At 50.8% G+C, this 8,564-nt stretch overlaps 1 protein-coding gene across 1 annotated transcript; it reads right to left on the bottom strand.

Annotated features, from left to right (window-relative positions):
- Positions 1–4,100: 4,100 nt before the first annotated feature.
- LOC135393548 (collagen alpha-3(V) chain-like) lies at positions 4,101–5,827 on the bottom strand. Its single transcript, XM_064623957.1, has 2 exons — positions 4,995–5,827; positions 4,101–4,964 (listed from the first exon to the last, which is right to left on the bottom strand). The coding sequence occupies exons 1-2, from the start codon at positions 5,650–5,652 to the stop codon at positions 4,120–4,122; spliced, it is 1,503 nt and encodes a 500-aa protein (XP_064480027.1). The 5' UTR covers positions 5,653–5,827; the 3' UTR covers positions 4,101–4,119.
- Between the last annotated feature and the right edge of the window lie 2,737 nt (positions 5,828–8,564).

The raw sequence follows: 8,564 nt of genomic DNA on the forward strand, positions 1-8,564 counted from the left end.
GTACAATTATTTCACCTCTGAACCGATTCCCGAACCGGTAACGGTATGAATTTTTTTCGGTTCAGTTCCGGTTCGGTTCAGGACAAGCAAAAAATTGTTTGGTTCGGGTTCGTCAGAAAATAACGTTTTTTTCCGGTTTTCGGTTCGGGCTCAGTTCCAGTTCCGATCCCTGCTCTGAAGACCTCACGTCTGAATCGGTAAGAAAGTTTATAAAAATAGCCCAGGTGGGAAACAGATTTTGGATCGAATTAGAACTGTCCTGAATTTTGATTGGAGCACCACTTTAGTTGTCCCACCTGGGAAGCTCATATCGTAGGTCATCTATTCCAGTGTTGGGATGGCATTCTGTAAGGAATGTGTCATACACCACCTTGATAAGTGTTGCACTGGAAAATTGATTCCTTTATAAATAATGCATTCCCTCTATGGCGCTACGTTTTTGCGTAAAAAGGGCGCTAATTATGCGAGTTAAAACGGCATTCGCGAAATACACAGTGCGAGCAAGGACAGAGCGGACTACCGCAGCACTCAGCTGTATCCTGCTGTCTCCTTGGCAAAGGATGCAGTGTCTCTAAACATGAAGTAGGATGAACCACCACCTCTTTTTCTGGAGGCGGACGTTGCGAACTGTGCGGGTGTTTAGAGGTTCCTCTTATGACACCTGAGAATAATCATGACGACCTATGAATGACTAAAGAGCGCACTTTTTCACACGACCTTGGAGCTCCGGGGGGGGCACGCCCCCCTCTCCCCTCTCGGTACGTTCATGAGGAAACTGTAGAGCACTTCTTGCTTCAGTTCTCCCCTTATGACAGGCTTCATCCGACTGGTATTACACGCCGTTGGTCCGGGTGGAAGCAGCTGTGTCCTTATCATCTTTGTGATCACTTGGGGCAACCGATCATAACTGGAGGTTGTGTTATGTGTGTAGCTTCCGGCATTCTATCTTTTCTACAGGGCTTTTTCTTTCAATTAGGATAACTTGTAGCATGTCATTCTCTGATTCACTATACGGGCACCTGAATTGCGGGATGAGACTTTATTCGTGTTGTCCCCTCTTTTGCGTCCCTTGTCGTGGACTCTTGCCGATTCTAGAAAGAAAGCTTCCGGCGTAGCCAGCCTCCCAAGGCGAAGGGAGTCTGTGAGCTGGCAACTGAGCCTAGATCCTCACAGCAGTTTTTCTTCTTCTTGCTGCCGATGTTCGGCAATTGCTCAATGAACATCGTGTCGTGTAAATAAAAAGCTCCGAAATTTACCAAGACAACCTCCTTCGGAGCTTTATATGTGGAGAACAGTGTGGCACCTGCATAGAGTTCTTGCAGAGTATGGCATGCCATCGCGCCAGGCCTTTACAGACTGTTCACAGGCACCTAAGAAATAAATTGAATCGCGGGTAGGCTTACCTTACGCAAATGCTCGATGAATTTCCAACTAACACTTCATTTGATTAAAGCCCACATACGCATGGCTTAGCGCCCAACAATTAACCACAAAGCAGCTCTATACGTACAGACCCCAGTCCTGGCCGCACTACAATTTTTATTTTCACCTCATTTCATTTGGCATAAGAATCAGGACCACCGTAGCCGTGTACCCAGGCATGCCATTGAGCAGAAGCTGTTGCATCTGCGGTGCCAGTCCAGCGGAACCGGTGATTGGCTGCGACACGACGATAGGAGTTTTCAGTTCAGCCACTGCCTTCTGCTGTCCAAACGTCATGGAAGCGCTCAGTTCAGATATGGACGGACCCCGCACGGGAGACATTGGCCGAGTACTGCCTCCGAGATTCAACCGTTCCATGCTGGCTGTCACCACGATTGTACCCGAAGCTGTTCGGTATCCCACCGCTTGCGAACCACCAGATGTTGTGGTCATACCTTGGATAACACCCTGGTTGCCAAATCCTTGCAAGTTCTGTATGCCTCGGAGGCTTTGCGAATCGAAGTCTCTGCTGCTACCAAGTTGCCCCTGCAGTCCTTGCAGTCCCTGCAGCCCTTTGCAACCTTGTAGCCCTTGAAGTCCTTTGCAACCTTGTAGCCCTTGAAGTCCTTGACAATCTTGTAGCCCTTGAAGTCCTTGACAACCTTGTAGCCCTTGAAGTCCTTGTAGCCCTTGCAGTCCTTGCAAGTTTGAAGGAAGTCCTGAGCTAACCTGCACGTTCGTTCCCCCTCCTCCTGCAAGGATCGTCGCGAGTGCAGCTATGCCGGATTGGCCCGAAATACTCGAGGCGTCCGAACGTCCCAATGATTGGTTCATCCCGCCGAACTGGTTCGGCCCGCCGCTCAAGGCGCCAGAAAATCCCATGCTTTGCTGCCCCATAGTTGGTGACATAGGCCGGGACACGCTTCCACGGTGCAGTCGTTCACGGCTGCTGACGACGACGGTAGTAGAAGGCGTTCTGAAGGAGACCGGACTTCTTCCAGGGTTAACTGTGACGTTGTTCTGAGGGCCCAACGTGAGCCTCAAGGCGTCCAGGTTGTTGCTGCCTCCATACTGGTTCGTGAAATTTGAGCCGCCTCCCATTGCCATGCCCATTGGCATCTGCATAGGACGCGGTGGAGGAAACATGACCGCTTATACTGATGGGCGGCACAGACGTGCTGTGAATTTGGGCAGAATTTCGCGTCCTGATCGATCAGCAGGTGAACATCGTCGGAATGAGCGTTCGGCTCAGGCAGTTCTGGCTCGCGGCACGTTCAGTTTCCGCGTGACTGACGTGGCTGATGTTGATGTCTTCTACAGTTAGCTGATTCGCTAGGATCAGCTGTGTTCCGGACACTGGACTACTTGCTTTATTTCTTAATTCTTCCCCAATCGGCGAGCCCTTTCATCATCACCACCACCTTCCCTGGCCACCTAGCGGATAAGCGCCATCCCGCTTGAGGAGCAACAACAACAACAACCTCCTTTCCCCATGGGCTTACGCCACTGCATTTCTATATTCCTGGACCTGGTTTAGTCTAAGTAGTTTGCGAGAAATTTGCAGAACAATAGCAGACGACAGATGTTGAGCGCGTTGAAAGCCTCATTCTCACAACTCCCCCGACAACATCACGTTGACGTTTTACCAGTGGGTTGGTGTACAGGCAAAACAACTGTTTGCAGCCTGGGTCATATGCACGCCACCCTAGGTATGATGTGTGTGTCGGTTCTTCAACCTCAAGGTTTCCCTCAAGTTCAGCGAAACAGTTGTTTAGGTTCTGTCATCCTTCCCCTTTTCTTCTTCTTCTTCTCCCCAGGAAGATGGCCGCGATCCGCAAGGGAGATTGGCCAGGGCTAATTCCCCCCTTTCCCCTTTCCCCTTTTCCTTTGAGGTGGGAACGCTAAAGCATTATCTCTCCTTCTTCTTCTTCGTCTTTCTCCGCAGTGGCGCATAGCACGGGGCAATTGGCCACGAATCGTGACATGAGGGCCCATCATTATATCCATCCTGCTTCCCATGTTTTGGAAGTCTTCTTCTTCTTCTTCCACCACTAGGTACCGTGGCCACTAGCCACACCGGGCGATTAGCCAGTCGTCTTCTCCAGACTGACACGAGAGTTCGAAACTTCCTTTTCTCTTCCTTTTTGCTTGGCTATCGCGTGATATTCGGGAAGAATAGCAGTACTAGCGGATATTGTTGTTGCCAGCACAGCTCGTGGGAAGTGTGTAGCCATGCTTCCGAAGCCATGGCCTTCTTTGGTTGCCTTGCTTTGATGGCTTTGGCCACGGAGATTAGAATGGTACGCGTTCTTTGAAGGCCATGATCTAAGAGACTATCCCTTTCTGACACGCCTTGTCATTGCACTTAGGCAGGTTAACAACCCTAACGCTCCTGTAGAGGGCAATACTTGGTAATACAGTCAATCCGGAATAGTCGTCTCTTTTCCGCCGCGTCCTAGGACCAACTAATGTGGCCGCAGACGGGTTTGAGACTCGCTTTGAGTCAGGCTTCCCATCGCCGGACGCAAATCCATGCTGCGTCCGCTATACTTGCAGACTCCGTGATGTATAGTGGAACTATAGTTCACCATAGTGGAACTGAAAGACAAAGAGCCAGGACTCGAACCCACACCCTTGTTTTCTACTGTATGCTACCAGGGCCAGAAATAAAGGAAAAATTAGTTTTGCCGCAAGTTTTTATTTCTGCTGATTTTCGTCATCGGGCGTAAGAATGAGAACCACTGTCGCCTGGTAGTCCGGCATTCCTGTCAGTACCACTTGCTGCATCTGTGGCTGCTGTGGTGGCGGTGGCGGCGGCTGGGGTCTCGACATGAGCTGCGCGGTCATCAAGGAGCCGCGGGAAGAGGTCCTTAGGGACATACTATTGGTAGGGCTTCTACTCCTCGGACTCCTAGGAGGGCTCCTGCCCCTCGGGCTCCTGGGTGGGCTTCTGCCCCTCGGGCTCCTGGGTGGGCTTCTGCGACCGCCTGTCAAGCTGTCACTGCTAGTGGATAGCATGAGCGTCGTGGAGGGCCCTCGGATACCAAGTGTCACCTGCTGTCCCGGCTGGTACGCCTTTTGCTTTCCTTCAGACTTCCGTCTGGAGGCAAGCAGGTTCGCGATTGTTGTAAAACCAGACTGTTGCGATGACCTCGGGCTGCTGATGCGTTCCTGACTAGTGCTCACAATGAGCGTGGTTGACGATTTTCTCTTAGGCACGGGGCTGCCCTTCCTAGTCGCGGAGCTAACTGTGATGCCTTGCGGTCCGAGCTGCAGGTTGAGTGTATCGACGCCGCGAAGGCTTTTCTGTTTGACAGGTTCGGGGCCGGGGTATTGCTTGATAACGATCTTGCTCGACTCTTGAGAGGGCTTCGACTTTGCTTTTTTAGCGACATTAAGCCGTTCCAAGCTCTGCGACAAGATGAGTGTACCTGAAGGCGTCCGATAGGCGATGGTTTGTTGACCTCCAGAGCTCCCTGGAGCCATGCCCTGCCCACCTTGCATACCGGGACATTGTATCCCCTGCATCATGCCGCCACCACCTTGCATTCCCTGCATACCTTGTCCACCACCTTGCATTCCCTGCATACCTTGTCCACCAGGATACTGCATTCCTTGCATGCCCATTCCAGGAATCATTCCTTGCATTCCTTGCATACCTGGTCCCTGCAGTCCCTGCATGCCGCACCCTGGAACCATTCCTTGCATGCCCTGCATTCCTGGGCCTTGCATGCCCTGCATTCCTGGGCCTTGCATGCCCTGCATTCCTCCTGCTCCTTGCATACCCATCATTCCTTGCATTCCATGTCCTCCGCCTTGCATGCCCTGCATACCTTGCATTCCGGGCCCTTGCATTCCTTGCATGCCCATTCCAGGCATCATGCCTTGCATGCCGCGGAAGCCACCGCCACCGCCTCCACCCTGCATCCCTTGCATGCCTTGCATTACGCCTTGCATTCCTTCGAAACCGGATGTGACGTGGATGTTAGTGCCTCCAAGGTTCTGAACTCCTTGCATACAGCCGACGCTTGCACGTTTCATCTGCTCTTGGCTGCTTGTCACTACAATCGTCGCCGATGGTGTCTTCAACGCCACGGGATTGCTTCCGGGAGTCAACGTGATACCGCGAGGCTTCACCTGCAAGTTGATAGATTCCGGTTGGCGCTGGTTATTCGCTTGTCCGTTCATCATGTTCATCGACATCTGCATCGGCCGGGGAGGAGGATACATGGTGAATTGTTCGACGACTGGACCCTCAAAGCCGGACGCTTGGGATGAAGACTCGCAGATGACCGAAGCTCTCGACGGCTCAGGGGTCCACTTCAGTCGAACACCAGAGAGGGCAGAATTTTGCGACCGCACTAGGCCAAGTCTATCGCCCGAATGTCAGTTCGAGTGCGCGCTCGAGTGACCGTAACGCGCTCGCGCCGTTAATGCGGTTTCTGCTTCTTCTTTTTGTAAAATAATAACTGTGACGATAACTGTTTTAAATAATAACTGTTTTGTAAAATAATAATTCTTGGACCTTGGCCCCGCCCTCAACACCAAGACAAGGCAATGAAAGCCTTCTGTACGTTCTTGAAAAACAGCGGCATATCCAGCCGCTACTAAAGGACAACGAGTTATAAACAAGACACAATAATACCTGTGATGCTGCTCACTACAGAGTGTCACGTATGATAGTCACTGCCATATTGGTGAAAGTCACAAGAAATGGAGCTGCAGGCGCCGTTTTGGGCAGCCACCAAGTTCCAACTCGCGCCCAGTTAGCTAGTACAGTAGTAGTAATAATTTGCCAAATTTACGGTCCATCATACCAAATTGGTCATCACATGATTTATCGAAGACGCAGATAGATAGACTTAGGACACATCTTTTAATGTGTCAAAAAACTATGGAGGGGGGATTTCCCTCTCCCAAATGCACTACCAAGGGTACGCCCTCGGGGAGGGGGGTTTGAACCCCCGAAACCCCATCTGGCTACGCCACCAGTACCGCCAAATGAGCTTTCTCACTGGAAAAGCTTGTTTGCAATGGTCATAGCAGGTAAAAACATTTTTATGACGTAAGATTCGTTTCCATCTGTATAACACCCACATCCAGGATCGGCGCATCATGGCTATAGTTGATCGTACGTCATAAAAGTTCAAGTGATCATCACCAACTCGATGGTCGTTGTCTGAGTTCGTTGACTGGGTATCGATAGTCGTTGAATGAGGAAAGCGGCGGCACCTGTAATCAGCAACTACAGCAACTGTCCAAATTGTCATAGCTCACGGCCAAATTTTGATTGGTAGAAGAAGAAGAAGAATATTGAGGCTTGTGCAGTGACGTCACGTTTGGTCACGTGACTCGGGAAAACGTATTTTTCCGCCGGAGCTACTGTAAGAGGGCATGCCGTGAGTTGTTGCAGTGCGCATGCAATTACGAGCGCGTATTGTAAAAAACACACGCTGTTGGATCATTCGACCCGCAGTATGACTCCTGTGACGTATGCCCATGTTTTCCTGAGTCACGTGGCTCAAAGGCGCTCAAATGAATGCGCGTCACGTCATCTGCCGATCTCCCTTGTGGCTAATGGCCGTTCTCCATGGGAAGAAGAAGAATCGGCCCCAACGGTACCAGTGGATGGTATACCGATGGAAATTGATGTTTTGATACTGGAACACAGAAGAAAGGACAACACGACGCGCAAGCCTCAAGTGCCTAAGAACAATGAAAGAAGGAAGTCATTGAAAAGGTGAGCCTACAGCCACAACTGGCTAACCTTTTCAACGACTTCCTTCTTTCAAGAAGAAGAATCGGTGGTAATTGGAGCAGATTTACACGTCTTAGAGCTCGAGCTGTTGTCGGCCTCAGAGGTGGGCAACGTCACGACTGACGCCCTGGGGGAATGTGCCTCCTGGGCCGACTTCTGGGCTATGGAGACAAGCTGGCATCAGCCTCATGGGCATCCACTGGTAGACACAAAAAAAGCATGTGCTCGAAATGTAGCAGACGACATCGTGTTCACGTGGCGATTGGTCACATATTCTTGGTTCTGAGGTACAAGGAGGCGAACACGCACGAAGTAGACAAGACTGACTTAAAACCAATAATGACTTGCTCGCCTCCTTCTACTATGGTATGGTGAGCTATGTTCTTTAAGGCTTTCTGTGCCCAGGTGGCGTTGCCTCTGCCAATGACTGGGGGAGAAAAATACGACAGCAATAAGGTGCCACCCACCACGGGTGTGTTTGTCTGTGCGAATGACTGGAAACAATGTAAAGAGAGAATGTGTTAAGAGTGAGTGTCCCCGTATTTACTAGCGTAGTGTGGTACGGTGAAGAGAGGGTATCTAGCACGGTGTAATTGGTAGCATCACAGGGGGTGGTTTCGAATCCCACTGCACACTATACATGGGCCGGTCCGCGCAGTTCGTAATAATGTTGGGAGCACGATTATGGTAGTAAAATTACCACAAAACTGTGGTAATTTTACTACCGTAATCGTGCTCCCAACAGGTGAAATCACAACGTAGTACTAAACAGTGTCTGGCCAATGTGGACGGTGTGACGTGATGTTACACACGTTACTGTATCTATGTATTAGACTGCCCAATTACTCGCTGACTCAGTTGCCTGCTTTAGTATTATCACCCTACTAATTACAAGATAGCCCCAAGGATAGGCAGGGATCTTTTGAAAGGCCCTAAATTTTATTTCGATTTTTCTTCGGGCGTAAGAATGACGACAACAGAGGCCGTATAACCGTTGATGCCGTTGGTCAGCAGATCATTCATCTGTGGCGCTAGCCCCGTTGATCGGCTAAGAGGCTGAGACACAACGATCGGTGTCTTGGCTTCCATGAATACCTTCTGTCCGTCGCAGTCTGACATGACTGAACCGCTGACCTCTGTTCTACTTGAGCGATGGTGACGAGGGCGTGATGGTGATATAGGCCTTGTCGGTGGCGGTGAACGGGAACGTGAACGTGAACCCCTCCTGCTGCTGCTGCTGCTTCCGATGTTCAGCCGTTCAAAGCTAGCGGAGAGGACGAGTGTACCCGACGGCGATCGAAAGCCCATCATTGGTCGATCGCACTGAACAGAATCTCTTCGTTCCTGGTACCCGCTCTGCGCACTCTGGTATCCGGCACGTAAG

The sequence above is a fragment of the Ornithodoros turicata genome, chromosome 4 (genome assembly GCF_037126465.1).
Source record: "Ornithodoros turicata isolate Travis chromosome 4, ASM3712646v1, whole genome shotgun sequence".
NCBI classification, from domain to species: Eukaryota; Metazoa; Arthropoda; class Arachnida; order Ixodida; family Argasidae; genus Ornithodoros; species Ornithodoros turicata.

Coding starts and splice junctions, on each gene's coding strand:
- LOC135393548 (XM_064623957.1), bottom strand. CDS start 5,652: ATGTATCCTCCTCCCCGGCCGATGCAGATGTCGATGAACATGATGAAC. Junction 4,965..4,994: donor AGGTATGCAGGGAATGCAAG/GTGGTGGACAAG, acceptor AGGGAATGCAAG/GTGGTGGCGGCATGATGCAG.